At 42.5% G+C, this 21,883-nt stretch overlaps 1 protein-coding gene across 29 annotated transcripts in view; it reads right to left on the minus strand.

Annotated features, from left to right (window-relative positions):
- Positions 1-21,883, minus strand: part of CLASP1 (cytoplasmic linker associated protein 1) — a 268,492-nt gene that overhangs the window by 131,217 nt on the left and 115,392 nt on the right. For all 29 annotated transcript variants that reach the window (XM_070476332.1, XM_070476358.1, XM_070476337.1 and 26 more), the window contains one exon: positions 16,624-16,691. In XM_070476332.1, coding sequence (XP_070332433.1) covers positions 16,624-16,691 — 68 coding nt within the window. The remainder of the gene's footprint in view (positions 1-16,623; positions 16,692-21,883) is intronic.

Genomic DNA, 21,883 nt, shown 5'->3' on the forward strand with positions numbered 1-21,883 from the left:
GTCAACTGCTATGAAAAAAGTCTGCATACTGATGACTGAAAACTGAACTTCCAGAAAGTGGCAACTAATCTTTCAACACCTCAGATAATCTCTGAATGTCATAGTGACAAAAATCGCAATGGATTGTTTCACTGATTTAACATTCTTTTCTCCTTTTGACTATACAACTTATGTTACCTTTGAACTTGCCCTAAAGGGGTATTGTGCTTAATTAATGTCAGAACCCAAACCCCACAAATATCAGACCTACACCTTGCATTCATCTGTAAATGTCATTTTAATTATCACTGTACCAACCTGACCCAATTCTTCTCGACAACCACTACACAGGAGCAAAAGCAAGTCAGCTGGAAAAATCTAGAGCCAAATTTGGAAGAGATTCCCGACCAGAACATCTTCTCATATTAAAGTGACTGCACCCAGAGCTGTCTGCCTCTCATGCAATAATCCCTCAAATCCTCCATCCCTGATTTAATGACTGCATTCTCAAGAACCCAAGAGAAGCAAATATCACATTCCAATATAAAAAGACAAGAAAATAAGATGACAACTGAAAAGAAACACCTATATTCTAGTAAACTATAATCCTCTAATACCAGCCCCAACCCTACTCCAAGATACAAACCCACTTGGAATTCACACACAAATAGAATTCTAAGCTCTAGTGTCTAAAACTACAGTCATTTCTCCACCCTCAGAACTGCTCCCTCCCCAAGAGCCCTGCTCCAGCCGGTCCCAGCACCACAGTCAGGCAGCCGTGTCCCCACACATCATCCTGAGATGCTCCCCACACATCATCCTGAGATGCTCCCCACACATCATCCTGAGATGCGCCAGAGAGTTCCCTGCTGGCTCTCACCTTCACCACCACTCCCACCACACTGAGGCTGTCCTCATTCCCTTCTGCCTCATCTCTTAGCTGGATTTCTGCTATTAAAATAGTGTCCAAACCAGTCTCTTTGCCTCCAACCCTTTTTTAAAAAGTATCAATAGATGTTTCAAATACACAGAACATTAACCTTAAGAGAACCTAATCTCACCACCTAGACAGCTTTGTTGTGCAGTGGTGAAGAATCTGCCTGCCAAAGCAGGAGACGTGGACCCGACCCCTCAGTTAGGAAGAGACTCTGGAGGAGGAAATGGTAACCCACTCCAGTATTTTTGCCTGGAAAATTCCACGGACAGAGGAGCCTGGAGCCTGGTGGGCCACAGTCCTTGGGGCTGCAGAGTCGGACTTGACTGAGCAGGCACGCAGAGTCAAGGAAGAGGTAAGGTTCTGACGATACAGTGAACGCCACCACCGAGACGAACTCTGCAGCCTCTTTCAGAAGAACAAAATCTACAAACGTATAAACGTGGTTAAATAATTGAAATATTAGAAGAAAACAAAGTGAGATTAAAAGCTTCTCTACCCAGCTCCCTTACTACTTTCCAGCATTTTGTTTCATTTTTGTTTTGTTTTGTTTTGTCCATGGAGGCTTATGGAATCCTAGTTCCCCCAAACCCCAGCCCCCGTGCAATGGAAGTTCGGAGTCCCAGCCCCTGGAGCACTAGGGTATTCCCGGTTTGGGGTTTTAATGAAGCTTCTATTTTCAAATAGGATCCAAGTTACAGAAAAGTTGTGAAGACAGTGCAGGGGGTCCCCGACCCCCCACACCCTGTCTCCCTGTTGTTAACATAAATAACAGTCTGGGACATTTGGTATAATTAATGAACCAATACTGATACAACATTATTAACTCGAAGTCCACAAGCAGGTTTTCTCAGAGTTCCCTATTTTCCCCACCATCCTTTCTCTGTCCCAGGACTCTATCCAGGACACCACACGACATTTAATCACCACCACGCTCCTCTGGGTTGTGACATTTCTCAACTTCCTTGTTCTAGACAACCTTGACAGTTCAAGGAGAGTTTACAGAAAATCCTTCAACTTGGGTTTGCCTGAGGTTTCCAAGTGTAGACAGAGCTTACGGGTTGAGAAAGAAGATGCTCAGAGGTAAAATGCCATTCTCCTCACATCTTGTCCAGAGCACAAATGGTTGACACGGCCGCTGACGCGGACCCCAGTCACCTGGCCGAGGAGGTGTGTGTCGGGTCCGCCTCTGGAAGGGCACTGTCCCCCGCGAAGGTGACACCACACACAGCGCACAGAAAGCCAGGAGTCACGCTCCCTGCCTCCGGGGGGACGGCCACAGAAACCCTTCTCATTCATTCTGCACGGGGCCTTGCTTATACACTTGGTCACTGACACGCGTCAGTACAGCCTCATCAACACTCACACTCTGGGTCAGAATCCAGCGCCGCTTCACGGCTCAAACTGCTCTCGCTCTAGTCCGTGGCTGCTGCCTGTGGCCGCTGACAAACCTCCGTCACTTCTGTTTTGTCAGCGCGTGTTCTTACTGTCTGGCGCTACAGGACACCCAGGCTCACTGCCTGTACTCCCTGTTCCAGCCCTAGGATCTGCAAACCCCACGGAGCCTGGTGGTGGTAGAGACCAAGACAGGGGCACAGACAGGCAGCTTCTTTTTAAGATACCTTATTCTACATCTGATTCTCTATCTTGTTTCTCTGGAGGGAACTTTCACATCTAAACAAAAACATCAACCGCATCATTTCAAAACCTAAATCCAACGTTCCCCTCCCATTAGACTGTGTCCCCATAACAGGTTTGTGTGCGCTCAGGCACTAAGCCATGTCCAACTCCTTGCAATGCCACGGACTGCAGCCCACCAGGCTCCTCTGTCCACGGGATTTTCCAGGCAAGAACACTGGAGTAGGTTGCCATTTCCTCCTCCAGGGGATTTTCCCAAACCAGGAATCGAACCTGAACCTCCTGCATCTCCTACCTTAGCAGGCAGACTCTCCACCACTGCACCCCAATAACATACAAGACAGTATTTACGGGCCATGCCAACTGACTACATGCATCACCTCATTCACTCCTCGCAGAGGCACAGAAATCACTGACCTCCCCCACCTGGAACACGAGGAAACCGGGGCTCACAGACCAGCCACCCGCCCAGGCCCCCCTACACACACACACACTCAGACAAAGGGATTCTGAAGTCCACACACCTACTCACACTTGTCCACTTATGATTCAGTCACCTAGACCCCAAATCTACTTGCAGGACAGGTGACAGTTTTTGGATAATTTAACCAGTCTGCACCAAACTGAGAACTTTAAGGAAAAACTTGCAAACTTCTCAGAGGTAACTTTATTTCACTTAAAAGGCCAGCATTTATTCTAAACGACATCATTTTAATTTTCTTTTTTTTCTAACTGGTGTTAGTGTCCCTTGTTTTCTGAAATGAGAGAGAGGATGGAGCTCTTTGGCTGTCGTGATGCGGTACCATTAAAGTTTCACCCTGCCTCAGTCTCTGCCCAGGTTTTTTTTTTTTTGGAATTATTAAAGTACTTTTAATTACTCTAGCAATCTCTAGGAGTCTTTAAAAAATACGTAGTTTCAAGCTTCTTACAAAAGAAGCTTCTTGCTTTCACTTTTTTTTTTTTTTTAATTTTTATTAGTTGGAGGCTAATTACTTTACATCATTACAGTAGTTTTTGTTATACATTAATATGAATTAGCCATGGATTTACATGTACTCCCCATCCCAGTCCCCCCTCCCACCTCCCTCTCCACCCGATCCCTCTGGGTCTTCCCAGTGCACCAGGCCCGAGCACTTGTCTCATGTACCCAACCTGAGCTGGTTATCCGTTTCACCCTAGATAATACACATGTTTCAATGCTGTTCTCCTGAAACATCCCACCCTCGCCTTCTCCCAGAGTCCACAAGTCTGTTCCATACATCTGAGTCTCTTTTTCTGTTTTGCATATAGGGTTATCGTTACCATCTTTCTAAAGTCCATATATATGTGTTAGTATACTGTAATGGTCTTTATCTTTCTGGCTTACTTCGCTCTGTATAATGGGCTCCAGTTTCATCCATCTCATTAGAACTGATTCAAATGAATTCTTTTTAATTCTCCCCAGTTTTTTAAAGTTGAAATCTGAGACGTGAACAGCCTGCAACAAAAGCCTCAGCTTGTTAGCATGGCCTAGAAGGCCCTTGCCATCTTCCCCTGCACTTCCCCCTGCAAGAATACCACACTGCTTTCAAAAACAAACTCACCACCTTCATATGATGATTTCCAATCCCAGAACACCCCACACGCCCCCCCAACCATCCATCACTGAGCGAACAACTGATTAGGGATGGCATATTTTCACAGTGTCTAAAACACTTATTTGTCTGAACAGGCTAATGCCTATTTTAATAATAGCTCTTTGAATGCTTACAGATTTTAATTGTTCCCTAAGGCATCTATATTAAAAATGGCACAATTTCAGAATCAAAACAACAAACTAAAGTCAGGATTTTATCACAACAGCTGGGTGGACACTTGCTGGCAGGAAGGTAGGTCTAAGATGGCCAAGTCCAGGGCTGCCAGCCCATCTAGAGAACTCAAACCTCCCGTCTCCCCCCCACCTCCTCCTCATGGGGCTGCTGGGAAAATCTGAAAATAAAAACAAACAAAAGACATTTCGGAAAACGCTTTGAAAATACTAAAACACACACCACCATAGTAGAAAATGGTTGGCACTGTATTTTGCAGACTGCTGTGGGCTCCTTACTGAAGACGGGCTGACAGAGGAGGATACGAACACGCCCCTGCTACAACGGGCAGCGTTTACCTGCTGTCTCCCACTGAAGCTGCAGCTCCCAGGGTACCAGGTGCCAGCGCTTTCAAAGCCTGCATTTCAGGTGACAGGACTACAGAGGTGTAGGTCATTTCAAACGAATTACCAAGTGAGAGAATAGTCTTTATTTTAAACTCAGAGCCATAAGGTTTTCTCCATAGTCTTGAACATAAAGTGATCAACTAGATAATTGTATTTCCCTGTTGTTTAAAAAAAAAAAAAATCTAAAATACAACATAAAACAAATGCTACTTCTAAGTAACACACTTCCAAATCCTCAGATGACGGGTTCTGAAAGAGGTCACTTCAGAACATGAATTATTTAGCTCTCCTGCCCGGGTATTGATTTCCTACAGGAACTTAACCTGATTACAGAATACTGTAATGAGGAGGGAGATAAAAATGAGCACCAGCAGTATACGCTTTCAATTCTCAGTTTTAAAATATAATTAACAAGCATAACCCAGAATTCAGCAAACTCAACCAAACTAAGTTTCAGAAGGCATATACACGCCTTCGTCGTCCACAACAAAAGAACGAACACAGAGCAGATGAGCTGCACGCAGCCAGCTTCCCCACGGGGAGACAAACGAACACTTGTTACTGTGCACAATTTACTCTGTATAACACCTGCTTCAGCTGAAGGGTTTGGAAACCCTGAGACAACAAATTAAAAGCCTGCCAGGAAACCCGTCCCACCGGAAAGCAAGACGTGGATACAGGTGACTCACATCACGGCCACAGCATTCTTCTTCCAACACAAACCTTGTTCACATGGAGCTCTTTCGCATCCTCTCAATGTTCCCAAAACCTGGGCAAAACTTCCGTGGAAAGACCAAAGGCTAATCAATTAAGACCTGTGATATACAATGCCTCTTCCATAGTTCTCCAGTTCCATTTTTACATTTAAAAAATGCAAACCTTTAAAAAGGAAAAATTTTTACACAATGATTCTCAAGAAAGATGCAACCCCTCCACTACTCTGATTTATATGTGCTTTTTTCTACCCTCTGTTGGAAAACCATAGAGATTTCCAACCAGTAGATTACTTTCAAGACAGCCTATCCTTACTAACAAATGTCTTGTAATCACAAAAGAATTTACTTTCATGAGCTGTTTACTGTGACTACAAGAGACAGGGCAAAAGTTAAAAGCACATAAACAAACAGAGGCTGATGAAAACACAGCTAATCTCAGCCTCCGATGCCCAATTCCTCTCTCCTAGTCCTTGAGGGTCAACATTAACATTAACAGAGCCGCAAGTTTCATAATTTTTCCCTGCCTCAATGCAAACAGTCATAACAATTATTTGCCTGATTCACCCATGATATTTAATTATCAAAGCAATGATAAAATACCCTAAAAATCTTTTTTCTGAGTTAAACAGCAGTAATTACAAACACTTTCCAGAATATATTAGAACAGCCTACCTTTCCCAGTGGTCATGACTGTCAGTGATGGAGGGACAAGTGAAAACACTGCTCTGAAAGCTACACCTGCTCAGAGCCACTGACGCCTCAGCAAACTCTCCACCCACAGGCTTCTCCAGCGCTCCGAGCACCAAGGACAGCGGCCGCCCCATTCCAAAATAAAAGCCGCCCCTATACAGAACAGTGACTTGTTCAAGGAGCAGGGGCCTTCTCTAGCTGACGGTACTCATGTCAGAGAACCGTCCTTTATTTTTTTTTTTTCCTGGCAAATGCAATGCGTTTATTTTTTTTTCTTTTTCTTTTTTTTCATTTATTTTTATTCGTTGGAGGCTAAGGATGGCAAGAACCATCTTTAAAAATGGTATGGAAAAAATTTTAACCAACTACTTGATCAACCCCCGCCCCATGGAAACAGACAATTTCTTAACATAAACTTTCAATAAGAATGAAGTACAAAGGCTATCTTACTTCCACACGGAGGACGACAGAGGAAGCTGCCACCTGCAGCTTGAGCTAGTGAAGCTGGCATCAGAAACAGTCTCTTCCAGGCTACCCTGGGGGGGGTCTCCCTGGGCAGCACAGCAAGCTTGCCAGTCTTGTGATATATCATCCCGCAGCCGTGACTATGGAAACACTTTCCTAAGACACTGAACCAGAGTCCCAAGCCTTGCAATGTGCAGAGTCTAATCAACAAGCAGGGGGAGCCCATGATCAGCACTCGATCCACTCGTTCACAATCAGTTTAAAATACACACAATAATGGTTTAGCTTCTTAATAACGAAGACTTTAAATTAAAGCTTTGTCCTAGCTACACTGGACAACAATTCAGAGCTTACCTAAAGCTAACAATTCACCATTGAGTCTATTTGCTTTCACACTTGCATTTCTCATTTCCAACAACTTGGAAATGATATCTAACATTTTTCAAATAACAAATTATTTTAGTAAAACAAAAGAAGGCAGGCTGCATTTTACAGCAAAGTGATACCCTAGATATATGGGTATGGGTTAATAATTTTATGATTATTATCTAGTTTATAGTTTGTCAGCAAATAAGTACTTTTCTTTAGCTACAGATTTATTATAGAATTTTCATAGATTTAACCAGCATGATAGTTTCATTCTTTCCTCATAAACATATTAGCCTTCCTCAAGAAACTCAAAAGCACGCACATTTTTAACCAAATTAACATCTATGGGCCTCATTTCAATCAACTCCAATTAAAGATCATTAAGTGGCTGCAGATAAAGGACAATGACTAGTCTATAATTACTGGCTCTTTCATGCTGAAAATCCAATTCTCCCATGAGCATACGCACATCTGCATGATTTAAAAATGTACATAGAAAATAATTTGCTTTTTGAAACCCACAGAAGGAAAAACTGTAATTTTTGCTTCAAGGGGTTTGCTAATTACATGGAGATGGGAGAAAAGAAACATCTACAAAACAACATATTTTTAACTCTCATATTCCTGCCACTCAAAACTCAAAGGCCTTCAGGTAACCTAGCAACAAAAAAGAATCACACAAAGATGAAGTATTCCATTACAGCCAGGCCACTCACCCCCAACTGCTGCTCAGATGCTTTTTCACTGCTGTTTTTGTCACAAGTCTAACACTTGTGAAAAACGAAGTCTTGGGCATTTATATAATCAATTACACACCTTAAAACATAATTTTGAACATGTCAAGAGAATTACAACCCAGGACAAAACCCATTTCTTCCCTAAGTGTATTGCTATTACATTAACAGTTCCTTTCAACTTAGCTGAAATCCAGAGCTTTTATTTCTTACTTAAAGGAGCTTGTTCACAAGAAACAGCAACAAAAATAGATAAATTAGAATTCATCCAAATTAAAACCTTAGATGCCAAGAAAGTGAAAGACAACCAAAAATTGGAAAAAGAGTATTTGTAAATCAAGTATCTAGTAAGAGTCTTATTATCTAGTATATGAAAAGAACTCTTATAGCTCAACAATAAAAACACAAATAAACCAATTTAGAAATGGGCAAAGGACTTGAGTAGTTTTTCCAAATAAGATCGTTTGTAGAAACCACCAACAAGTACATGAAAATACACTCAACATCATTAATCATGAGGGAAATGCAAATCAAAATAATGAGACACCACTTCACACCCACTACAATGACTAATTTTTTTAAAACAGAAAGAAAACAGTGTATGTTTTGTTTTGCTGGAGAGGATGTGGAGAAAATGGAACCCTCACACATCGCTGGTGGAAATATAAAATAGGGATGGGAAACAGTTTGATAGTTCCTCAATAGGAGGAATAATTCTGTGAACACAGAAATGCCACAAGATCCAGCAATTTATAGGTATATACTCAAAAGGATTGAAAACATATGTGCAACAAAAATTCATAAACTATTCACAATACCAAAAGGAAGAAACCATCCAAATGTCTACTGAACACAGTAAACAAAATGTGGTCCAGCCAAGCAACGGAAGAGAGGCACTGATGCACTCCACAACATGCACAAACCCTGAAAACACTGTGTCAAGTGAAATAAGCCACACAGAAATCAACACATATTGCATGGTTCCATCTACCCGAAATGTCCAAAAAAGACAAATTTATAAAGTAGATTAGCCACCACTGCCGGATGTAGGGATGGAGGGGAGGTTAGCGAGATAAGGAGGTGACAGATAAAGACCTAAAAAGGTCTCTCTTTTGCAGCAACAAAAATGTTCTGAAACTGACCGTGGTGATGGTTGTACATATCTGTAAATACATCAAATACAACTGAATTAAATACTTTAAGTGAGCTGATTGTATGGAATGTGAATTATACCTCAAAGATACCATTTTTTAGAAAGGGATTACTGTTAAAGAACATGTGCATTAAATTTTAAACATGTACAAAGCTATGGTTTTTCTAGTAGTAATGTACAGATGTGAGAGTTGGATCATAAAGAAGGCTGAGCACCGAAGAATCAATGTTTTTGAAGTAGGGTGATGGAGAAGACTTGAGAGTCCCTTGGACTGCAAGGAAGATCAAACCAGTCAATCCTAAAGGAAATCAACCCTGAATATTCATTGGAAGGACTGAAGCTTAAAGCTGAAGCTCCAATATTTTGGCCACCTGATGCCAACAGCTGATTCATTGGAAATGATCCTAATGCTGGGAAAGACTGAGAGCAGGAGAAGGGGGCAAGAGAGGATGAGATGGTTGGATGGTATCACCGACTCAAAGGACATGAGTTTGAGCAAACTCCAGGAGATGGTTTAGGTCAGCGAAGCTTGGAGTGCTGCAGTTCATGGGGTTGCAAAGAGTCAGACATGACTTAGCAACTGAACAACAACAACAACTCCAAAATAATCCAATACTCTACAAGAAACAGAAGTATGACAGTTATTCTCAAACGATGTTCTTTATAATTACGAAAAAATGAATATATCCAAAAATGGAGCGGGAGAGGAGAAACCTATCACTTTGAGCACCAACCCCATCCCAGGCGCAGTACTGGGAGATGTGACATCTGATCTCACTTACTCTGCACAACGAAGGAGCAAGCTGGCTCCCAGGAGTGAAGCGATGTGCTCAGTCACACGGCTGAGCTGGAAAGAGTGAGAGGTGGTGACCTAAGAGGAGACCGCAGAGCCCTGTACCAGGATCTTATGAGGAAGGATAAAGAGGACAGACGGAACCACAGCTGGCCCAAGGGGGTGGCCAGACCGAGATGAGGCCGCAGGGCTAGACAGAGTGTGGCTGCAGCAGACTGGGAAGGATTTGGGTTACCTTGAGAGCAATGAATTGAAATAGTAAAAAGACTAAACAAGGACAAAAGGGAGCAGGGAGGGCAGGAGGCAGAACCTGCCAGCAACACAGAAGTATTCGGAAAGACTCTTCCAGCGAATCCCTTCATGGGACTGAAGCCCACCCTCTCCAGCTGCCATCACCACAGAGCTAACTGGCATTACTAATGTCCTTTCCTTTCTCTTGGAACAGAGTAACCAAATGTAACTTTTCCCCTCTGTTCTTAGAAGCTGATGGTAACAATGGGCTGCATATTTTCAGATTAATACTTGCAAAATTCCTAAAAAGAATATACCTAACCTGGAACTGATGCTTACTCTCTATTTTAACGTTTCTACTAAAATATACTCAATATAAAGGGCCGTGCTCGCATCTTGAATCTGACTTGAATGACATAATGTATTCTAGGTCTTCTTCATACAGCCCATTATTTCTGACAGATGGGAGATAAAACAAGACAAGCCGTATGCTGACAACTGGTAAAGTTGGCTGGTGGCCACATGGGGGTCCATTACTCTCATCTACCCATGTTAATGTACACTTCATGTTTTTCAAACAAAGAAATGAACAGGGAAGGGTGGTCAGAAGACCTCTTGCTCAGCAGCACCCACCCCACCATGTGTCCATAGAGCTTGGCTACAAATCGTGTCCACCTCCAGGAAAGTGCAGGTCTGATCTGCTCAGACTTCCGAGAAGTGAATACTTTACAAATGAACATCAAAGTGACAGTGCAGGTAATATTTAAATGTTTTTTAACACTGTCCTGGGTGAAGGAAACAGGAGATCTTCCAGCCTCAATCTCTTCCACCACAAAACAGTTTTCATCAAGAGAAAAAGGTTGGTTCTCCTCTTGGCAATGTCCTACAACAAACAGAACAGACTCGGGGTGGGGGTGGGCAGGAAGAAGGCAGAAGGACAGTGAGCAGGTGGTTTCAGATAGATGGGATCAGAGTGCTGGAGATGGTGAGAAGTGTCAACACCGACACGAACCAGTGATGACACACCCAGGCAGGGAGGGAGATGAGGCCTGTGGGACAACAGGAATGTCCGGATTTACACGCCTGGACAGACAGTGGAAGACCTACAGAGAAGATCCAGGACAAGGTTGTGTTTAGGTGTTTGGGGTTTTGTCTTTGAACAAGAGGAAGAATAAGAATCTGGATTTAGATACATGTCTCCAATACAAGAAGAAATGTCAGACAGGCAGCTCCTTCACATCGATTAGTAACACTAAGACAAAGTGTGGGCAAGAGGTGCTTTATCTGGCTAGTCAATGAAGTTCCAGTCATACATAATTACCACCCAAAGGAGAGAAAGAAACAGGCCTAGGACCAAGCTTTCAGAATTTAAGTTGCAGACATTAAACAAAGGAAGGACATCTAGAAAGAACAGCCCAACAACAGTGACAAGTCAGAATGAGGTGAGCCCAGAGGCGCCAAGGAGGAAGGGAGCCTCAAGAGGAGGCAAGGTGAGTGCAGCCTGGCAAATGTCAGCGCGGAGCAGCAGAGCGGTCAGCCGCTGACAGTGCCAGCGGCTGCCTCACTGACACGACGGAACCACGAGACTAGAGGGTCAAGGAGCGATTACAAGGTGAAGAGACGGAGACACAAAACACAGACGTTAAAAAAACAACAACCCACAGGCCCAACACAGGCACTTACACTAGGCCCCGCCACCAGAGTGGAGAGCCCACCTCCCCTAGACTGCAGTGTCCTGTGGTGGGCCGGGCATTTCCCGGCCTGCACCACTGAGCTCATCCGTCTCCTGGGCGTCCGCCAGCCCCCAAAGGAAGATGAGGTCACTACCAAACAGCCCCATCCCATCCCCCACAGGTGCATTACTTTAGCCTGAAATAATCTCTTCTGAACACGACCTCCTTGTCTTGCCTTTAAAAATCTTTCCCTTTCACACTCACCAGATGCGATGCTGCCCAACTCAAGACCCATTCAATAAAGCCAACTAGATTGTAAAATTTACTCAGCTGAATTTTGTTTTGTTTTTTTTTAACACAAACCACTCAGGAGAAGTGCTATATAGGGGAGGAGAGAGGCAAAGCAATGAGAAAAACCAGATGGAGACATACGTGTGCCTGATTTTACTGCAAGACACTAAAATACGCCAGACAAGTTGGGGGGAGGAGAGTGAGAACAAGCGTGGGCCAACCTCTTTCATGACGTTACACGCAAAATTCCTCAACAACGTAATGAAAACCAAACACAACACTGTACACAAAGAATTGTACACTATGACCAAGTTATTTCCAAGTATGAGAGAATAGTTTACCATCAAAAAAAAATCAAGCAATGTAACTCACAATATCATCAGGCTCAACAGAAGCCAAAGAAGCATCCGGATTAGAAAGTAAAAAACAATCTCTATTCACAGATTAAATGATCTTGTAAACAGAAAATCCTAAGGAAGCCACTGGAGGGGAAGATCAAGAGAATAAACAAGCTGAACAAGACTGCCAAATACAAGATCAAATATAAAATTCTACCATATTTCTATATACTGACACTAAACAACCCAAAAATAAAATGAAGAAAACAATCCCATTTACAATACCACCAAAAAATAGAATGAATAGAATGAAACACCCAGGAATAAATTTAACAAAATCAGTGCAAGACTTGTATGCTGAAAACTACAAAACATTGTTGAAATAACTTCAAGACCTAAATCAACTGGAAGGTATCTTATGTTAATGGACTGGAAGGCTGAAGGCTGCTAAGATGACAATATTCCTTAAAACGGTCTACAGGTCCAACACAGTCCCTATCAGAACCTTACAATCCACATGGAAATGCAAGGAACCCAGAAGAGTCAAAACAATCTTGAAAAGACCACAGCTGAAAAACTCAAAGCTCAACCCAAATGTCCTTCAACCAATGAGTGGATAAATAAAACACAGTATAGTTATAGAAAGAAATATTATTCAGCCATAAAAAGAAACGAAATACTTGCATGTATATATATATATATATGTACACACACACACATATACATACATATATACACACACACACATATATATATACACACACACATATATATATACATATATATATATATACACACACACACATACACACACACACCAGGCGGACAAACCTTAAAAACATCATGTTAAGTGAAAGAATCCATACACCATATGATTCTGTTTATACAAAATGTCCAAAACAGGCAAATCTGCAGAGATAGAAGGTAGGCTGTCAGGGACTGGAAGGAAAGGGAAATAGTGCTGATGAGCACAAGGCTTCCTGGGGCTGATGACAATATTCTGGGGTTAGATAGTGGTGATAAGTGTAAGATTTTCTGAATACATGAAGAACCACTTTTAAAAGGTGAATTCTTTTGGTATGAATTATATATTTAAAATATGCTGATGATTTTGGAAAAAAACTCTTAACACCTAGTTGTGATAAAAACTCAGATAAATAGCAATCAATGAGCACTATCAAAAACCTACAGTTAGCATCAAACTCAGTCATGAAAACCCTAGGACTGGGAACCAGGCAAGGAGCTCCGTCTCACCACTCTTACTTAAAGCGTCCAGCCAGGGCACTCAGGCAGGAAGAGGAAAAGAAAAGAACACACGTCTGAGAGAGACAAAGCCGTTCCTGCTTGCAGACAGCAGTGAGCACATCTTGCTGATCCCCCAAAGTTACTGATGACAGACTGAACGGTCTGGGTTAGGGATTCTAAAGCCTTTATACACACACCTTTACCTTATTCTATTCTGGCGCTAACAGTTAAACCGTAAGAATACGAGCCAGCAGGTGTCCCTCGTTTTACTGAACTTTGCAGACACAGCAAAGTTCTCTCCTCCCTTCCCTCCTTCCTCTTTTTTTTCACTTGAAGGGTTTGTGGCAAACTTGCAAGGTGCAAATCTCCTGAAGCTATTTTCCCAAACAGCACTTGCTCACTTCGTGTCTCGGTGCCACTTTTCCATTACTAGTACTATTTGTTACGGTGATCTGTGATCAGTGATCACTGAAGTCACTATCTTAAAATGATTATGACTCACTGAACGGTCAAGGTGATGGTTAGTATCCTTTTTTAGCTATAAAGTATTTTTTAATTAAGGTACATACATTTCCTTTTTTTTCAGATATAATGCTATCACACACTAAAAACAACTAGTTTGGTGTAAATATAACTTTTGTAAGTGCAGAGAAATGAAATTCTTCACATGATCCATTTTATTGCAATATTTGCTTTATTTTAGTGGTCGGGAACCAAACCCATAGTATCTCCTAAGTATGCCTCTACAGTAAAAAGCTGAACAAGTCTCTAATAAATTTTGAGTTAAGTTCTTACAAACTGTCATTTTAAATATAGATGCATAACAGAACTGTTTTTACCCTCAACCCTACCTCTATACCACATGCATACACACACATGGACATACACACACACACATATTCCACAAAAATAAGGAAACTGGGGGCAATATTCTTACCGAGACAATTAGATTAAAACATTGCTGAGAACTACCCAAAGCCACAGGATGCTGGACTAAATCATATTGTCATGTTCATTAAAACTCATAGAATAGGGACTTCCCTGGCGATCCAGGGGTTAAGACACTGTGCTTCCAATGCGAGAGCCGTGGGTTCAGTCCCTGCTGGGAGAACTAAGATCCCACACGCCATAGCAGTGAGGCCAGAAACAAATAAAAATAAAAGAAAAAATCATAGACTATTCAAAGTATACGTGAATCAATCCACCATGCTGTATGCCTTAAATGTATATAGTCCTTAGCTGCCGTCTATGGGGTCCCACAGAGTCAGACTCGACTGAAGCGACTTAGCAGCAGCAGCAGTATACAGTGTATGTCAATTACTTCTCAATAAAACTGAGGAAAAAATACTCATGAAGTGTGTGTGTGTGTGTGTGTGTGTGTGTGTGTGTGTGTGTATATGTCCCTGTATATGTGTGTATATATATGTGTGTGTGTATATATGTGTGTATGTGTGTATGTATATGTGTGTGTATATGTGTGTATGTGTGTGTGTATGTATGTGTGTGTATATATGTGTGTGTATATGTATATGTGTGTGTGTACTAATGTATGTACAGGTATAGGTATACACACAGAGCAGCCTGGTGAGGGGAGCTACAGTCTACAGGTCAGAAAGAACGGAACACTCCTGAGCACTACCTTGCCTTGATAAAATCTTCCAGGCAGGCCTCCAGTGTGGATGTGGTCTTTGTCCCCAGGGTCAGCACTATAATGAGATGCTGTCTCATATACAATAAAGTCAGGAAGCACAAACTCAGTTTCTGCCACCCCTCCTACCACCTTGCCCAGTACTTTCTATCTTGGTGCCAGCAAGTTTTAAACTAGAAAACCACACAAACTACACATATGCACACACAATATAAATTATGCCATGGTTAAATATAAATTATACAATTACAGGAAAATTAATTAGAAAAGAAAAATAATTTGTTGATGATAGCTAAATCGTAATTTATCTTTTTTTGAATGCTATAATGTTTTTACAAATGTACAAAAAAGAAATGAGGGTTAATGAAAGTGTTTTATAAGAAACAAGCTATTTAAAGACAACTCCTTACTGACAACAATGGGTATGCAGCTGGGGCATGAGTCACAAGACCTGGACTCTGTTCCTACTCTGCCTTTAGGTACCGTGTCACTCTGGGAGAAATCACTCAAACTTTTTAAACAACCTCGAAATGTAAAAACTATGCTATGATCTAAGATCCCCAGCAATTGTGAAATGGCTATGATACAATGAGGTATCCAAGACTAAAAACGTTCTTGATGGCAACAGACTTTTTGATGATTCCCAAAAGGCACTAGGATAAAGAAGAGAATAAAACAAAGTTCTTATTCTCATGAACAAACAAAAAGGTGTTTTTGCAGTAATATACATTAAGAAGGAAAACCAAGCAGGATGAGCGCAGAGTGCATCCCCTCACAACACGGGGGATGCTGATCCTGACGCCTGTGTAATGAAGGGAGCCTGCAGCTGAGACCTGGATGGGGCAAGAAGGCAGCCCTCAAAGACAGCCAGGGGCAAGTGTCTCCAGCAAAAGGAATCAGGAGCACAGAGGCCCTGGAGCAGGACAAATGTAAAATGTTACAAATTATCAAGGAGGCCAATGGGCTGGAGCCAAGAGAACTTTTGAGAAGAACAATACAAGATGATCCCAGAATGGGGGGATGCACCAGACCAAACAGGGCCCAGCAGCACCCCACGAGCCCCTGAGCTGGGCAATCTTTGGAGGATTCTGAATGAACAAAGGACTGGCATCACTTGCACTGCATTCTAAAAGGATCGCTCCAGCTGCTGAGTGAAAACAGGCTTTGGGTGTTAGGAGAGAGTAAAACCAAGCATCTTGGTTAGGAGCTGCCACAAGGGTGCAGGTAAAAGGCCACAATGCCCTGAACCAGAAGAAGAGTAGTGCTTACACCGGGAATCTTTGGGATTCTGGATGCATTTTTAAAATAAGCCAATAAGATTAGCTAATGGATTCAGTGTAGGTTATGGAAGAAAGTCAATGACAAGGCCATCGTTTCCAGCCTGGGAAGGTGGTAAACGGAGATTAAATGCTCACACCTAGAAATGCTTAGTACAATATCAAATCCAGCTGTTCAGAATCAGAAGATAGCATTTCTTAGGCTAAAAGCAAACCTGAAAAAGCACAAGTAGAATGGTTGCTTTTTCTACTCACCATTCGCAGATTGTATCATGTTTCCAGATTTTTGGACTTCATCAAATTTTGTAAAAATTACATTCAACCTGTATGAAAAAATATATATATATAAACAATTAGCCATCATTGTTTACAGTTATATTTTACACTAATGTGAAGTTGAGTCTTACTCACTGAGACCCATCTAATAACAACAGTATCTATGCCAACAGGAAATGAGCCACGCTTGTTTCAAGCCAAGCACTGACTTCACGGCTCCAACTGGAAGATCTCCTTCAATTCTTGTAACAGCTGTATAAGAAATTATGTATTATCATACCCATTTCACAGAAGGGTCTAGATTTCTCCTTATTGGTCCCTTTACTTAAAGTGACACAGCTGGTCAGGGCGGTGATGCCAGACCCAAGAGTAAGAATCAGAGGCCAGGCTATCAGACATTATATTAAACTGACTGTCATCTCCAAACAAAATGCATGCATCATGAAAAGTATTTGTTTCTCCTATTTCTAAGCACATACTGCTGATAACTTACAGATTTTCAGTATGCATTGATACAATACAAAGCTTTTTCTGTGACTTTTGCTTATTTTTAAAAAAAATGCTGTAATTTCTCTAAAAGTAAATGTTGTGACTGGATAATCTTCAGCTTAAAAATCCACATGACACATATTTTCTATTAATGGATCACTTTCATTTTGACATTTTGAAAGCAGCGAAACTCCTTAACTAGTCCAAATATTCCATCCTACTGACATCAGAAATGCGAAGAACTGGGATGTGTTGGAACCCTACCTTGTAGTCAAGAAAAAAGAGGCTTTTCTGAGCAAATTACAGGTATGCTGGAATAAGCATAAAGGCTGAGATTATAAAGTCATGCATTTTTGCATTCAAACTTGTGCCACCCATTTCAGGGACCAGACTAGAAATATCAGCACTTTCTTACAAACCAGCCTGTCATACAAGTGCTAATCACTTCAAACAAGTTTGATTTCCTTTCCAATCAGGATGGAAGCCCTTTAGGAGTAGGGATGGGACCTGTATCATCTTTGGTATTTTGTGCACACCAAACATTGTCAGGCAAGAGGGTGACATCACCACTTAAGAGGGCTGGTACCTGCTGCTGCCCCCACCCTAAAGGTGGAAAGCTAGGTGGTTCACACACTCCAGTGTCAGCTCACACATGCATTCATTCACTGGGCCAGCACTGAGCTACCTAGGTGCTGAGACTGGAAAGTTTCCACCATCTAGAGCACCTATTTACCTCTACACTTCATTCTAGCCTACTTACCCTGTGGCATTCTAAGATCCAGAGGACCCAAAATGCGCATCAGTGAACAGGGGTGAAATGAAGGTGAACTGGCCAGATGCACTGCCTCTCCTGCTTCCCATTTCATGACAGATAGTGATCTTTTAACCCATCTCTCCAGGTAAGCCCAGATGCACCCTCAGAAGCCTCCTCAGAACTGCTCCAGACAGCTATCACCAATGAATCACAGTGGGCACTGAATTAAAGATCTATTTATTGCCCCTGGACTAGATGAGTAACACTACCACTCACTTTCTACTCCAGGTTTCACTGAAAATCTGGCAAGATGTCTTAGAATCAAGTTCTTATGATGTCCATCACCTTCCCTTTTCTGAGTACAAAGACTCCCAATGGCTTAACAAGCCCATAAATATATCCCTATACAGGTTGCCAGGGCCTGCCCTGACCAAGCTACCACTTTGTTGAGTCACAACTATACCCTCTGATGTGAGCAGGCCTACAAGTCTGCCCAGCAGGGACAAAGGAGATCTCCAGCTGGTTTTCCCTGAAATCACTGGGAGGGGGCGAGTATTTCTTCCATTCCCAGAACAGTATTCACCATTATCCATGTCAACTGTGGAAGTGTCTGCAGACTCTATGTAGACCTCAGGTGACGCCTACTCACTGTGGCCACATTAGCCATAACCAGCAGGCCCAACAACCAGGCCTGAAAATGCTAAAATGATTACCATTGTTGGCACCTGCACCTTAATTGAGAGTTACTTCAGGCAGCGGACAGGCCTTCCCCCTGCTTTCGTGTTCCTATCTCAACGGCTGCCCTCTTCACTGCTCAGTAATGCCTAGGCCACGGCTCCTGTCAAGATGGTCACCTCCAGGGAGCAGTAACCTGGCTTCGTGACAGTTCAACACCAATAAACCTCCCTTAAGAACGGCTTTCGTCTACTTGCTCTGAGCACAGCTACACAAAACGCCTCTTTTGGAACCTATCAATCTGCACAAGTCTAACAGGTGAGTTTTCTATGATCAGAGACACTGAATACATAGCTAATGATTACCTGCTAAAGCCACCAAGTTTTTGCACTTTTTAAATTTTAAATCTTTGGATCTCAAATATAAAATAAATTTCTTCACTAGTTTGACAAATAATCCAATATCATTTTTACCCTGGTTTTTCTGAATTTAAATTTTATATTCAACTCAATCCAATAGGTGTTTATTTTACTGCAAAACTGTGATCAAATTATTCCTTCTTAGAATAGCTTATAATATAAATTTAAAATAACTTCCTAAAAGCAAATACTAGCAATCTCATGGTAAACAAACTCTACCTATACACTCAGCTTATAACTGGCTTTTCAGTCTGCTACTCTTCAATGTGAGCAGGTAACCAAGGATTATAATGCATCAGCAAAACTTCTAGTATGGACAAGACTAAACTGAACACACGGATACCCCAACACTTCAATTGAGAGGAGAGACCACACAGTCCATGGAATTCTCCAGGCCAGAACACTGGAGTGGTGAGCATCTCCCTTCTCCAGGGGATCTTCCCAACCCAGGGATTGAACCCAGGTCTCCCGCATTGCTGGCAGACTTTACCAGCTGAGCTCTCAGGGAAGCCCAAGAATACTGGAGTGGGCAGCCTATCCCTCCTCCAGCGGATCCTCCTGACCCAGGAATTGAACCGGTGTCCCCCACATTGCAGGCGGATTCTTTACCAGCTGAGCTCTCAGGGAAGCCCAAGAATACTGGAGTGGGCAGCCTATCCCTCCTCCAGTGGATCCTCCTGACCCAGGAATTGAACCGGTGTCCCCTGCATTGCAGGCAGACTCTTTACCAGCTGAGCTCTCAGGGAAGCCCAAGAATACTGGAGTGGGGAGCCTATCCCTCCTCCAGCGGATCCTCCTGACCCAGGAATTGAACCGGTGTCCCCTGCATTGCAGGCGGATTCTTTACCAGCTGAGCTCTCAGGGAAGCCCCTCAACTTAGAGGAGAGACTATGAACAGTTTCTAATATATTATTTACATCTCCGAATAAATGAGAAAATATTATAGTCATAAAAGCAAACGGGGGAGGATCCTTTCAAAAAGGTACCTAAGAACCTTCGAAAATTTGTTCCTTCAAGGAAGCAAAGAAAACATCAGCAAAATCGGACAAAATCAAGTTTTCCAAAACTCTGGGAATTAAACAAAGGCTTGTAACAATCCAGGCATTTTTCAAACAAAAAGGCTGAATCTTGGTAAGAACAGCAAGCTTTCCATTGCTTTGGAAGGGCCCTATTTCCATTTTCAACTCAGGCTGAAAAGGAACAGCCTCACAATCATGGCAGTTTGAAAACCAGCAGACTCACAACCACTAGAAATTCTGAGTTGAACAAGTCTGGAGACCCTTAAAAAAATCCCCGTTCCCAGAGAACTGTCATTTCCTGATGATCTGTCTGGCATATTCCTGAGCCCCCCTTCACAGGGCTTGTCTTTACCTGACCTCACTCAGAGCATGCTCAGTGAGAGATCTTTCTTCCTGAGGCCACAGTCAAAAGAATTCACAACTGTTTAACAGGGCAGCTGCCTGAGATGGCAATAACATTCCAGGCAAAGAAACTGACAAAAAAAAAAAAACTTACAAGGAAAAAATGGGAGAGGAGATGTTCTCAGGAAACTCTGAAAAGCTCTGACAAATGACTGGGAATGTACAAGACCACATACATGGGCAAGGCTGTGGGCATGCCCAAGAAGGACTACAGCGCTAACGTCTCACCTCTGGCTGACCTTGAGACCCTGCACAAGCGGCAGCAAAGAGGTCTAAAGGCAGAAATGCATAAACCGCCTGCCGTAACACTGAAACTCTGCCCCAACACAGAGAGCCTCCAGCGAGGGCAATGAGAGGGAAACCTCATCATCGGCGCAACACTAACCCAGCCAAGCAGAGAGGACAAGAGTAGCCACACACACCCAAATATACAGACTTCACAGAACTATGAGGTCAGTAAGTCAGCCGTGAGCAACAAAAACGGTAAGCACCAACAACAGCAGGGCTGAGGCGAGGCGAAGAATGTGATTTTCAAAACTGTCACAATGCATAATCTTAAGTGTTCAGTTTCAACAAGACACTTATGAGACACATAAAGAAACAAGTAAATACGGCCCACACGCAGGGGAAAAAAATCAGTCACAGAAACTAACCTTAAAGGACTAACGAGATGAATACTTGAAATCAACCACTATTAATATAGTTAGAGAAATAAAGGAAATTATTTCTAAAGAATTAAGGAAAATATAAGAACCAAGGTCTCACCAAACAGAGAATATCAATGTGTAGAGACAGAAAACCCAAGAGAGAATCACGGAAATCCTCAAAATTCACAGACAGCTGAAATTAAAAGTTCACTAGAGGCTCACCAGTGACTTGAGGGATCTCAGAGAACAAAGCAGCAGCGAACTTGAAGATGAGTCACTGACACTGTCATGTTTGAAAAACACAAGAAAAATGAACAGGAAAGGGTACTAATAAACAGAGCCCACGAGATTATCTTTTTATTATACCCACATACACTCAATGGGAATCCCAGAAGGAGACAGGAAAGGAAAAAGCACAAAAAGAATATGTGAAGAAATAATTATCAAAAACGTTCCAGATTCATGAAGTTCAACAAGCTTGCAATAGGATAAACTTAGAGAGATTCTAACCCAGACACATGACAAGCAAAGCACTAAAAGAAAAGACCTAGAGGCCGACTTCCCCGGTGGCACGGCAGAGGAAAGTCCAACTGCCGAAGCAGGCGGTACAGGTTCAATCTCTGCTCTGGGGAGACCCCACATGCCGCAGAGCAATGAAGCCTGCGACTCGCAACTACGGAGCCCATGCACTATCGTCCTGAAGCCTCTGTGCCCAGAGCCCGTGCCCTGCAACAGGAGAGGCCGCTGCAGTGGGAAGCTCACGCACCACAGCCAAGAGTGGCCCCACTCACTGCGACTCGGGAAAGCCCAAGCGCGGCAATGAAGACTCAGCAC

This window comes from Odocoileus virginianus, chromosome 13 (genome assembly GCF_023699985.2).
Source record: "Odocoileus virginianus isolate 20LAN1187 ecotype Illinois chromosome 13, Ovbor_1.2, whole genome shotgun sequence".
NCBI classification, from domain to species: domain Eukaryota; kingdom Metazoa; phylum Chordata; class Mammalia; order Artiodactyla; family Cervidae; genus Odocoileus; species Odocoileus virginianus.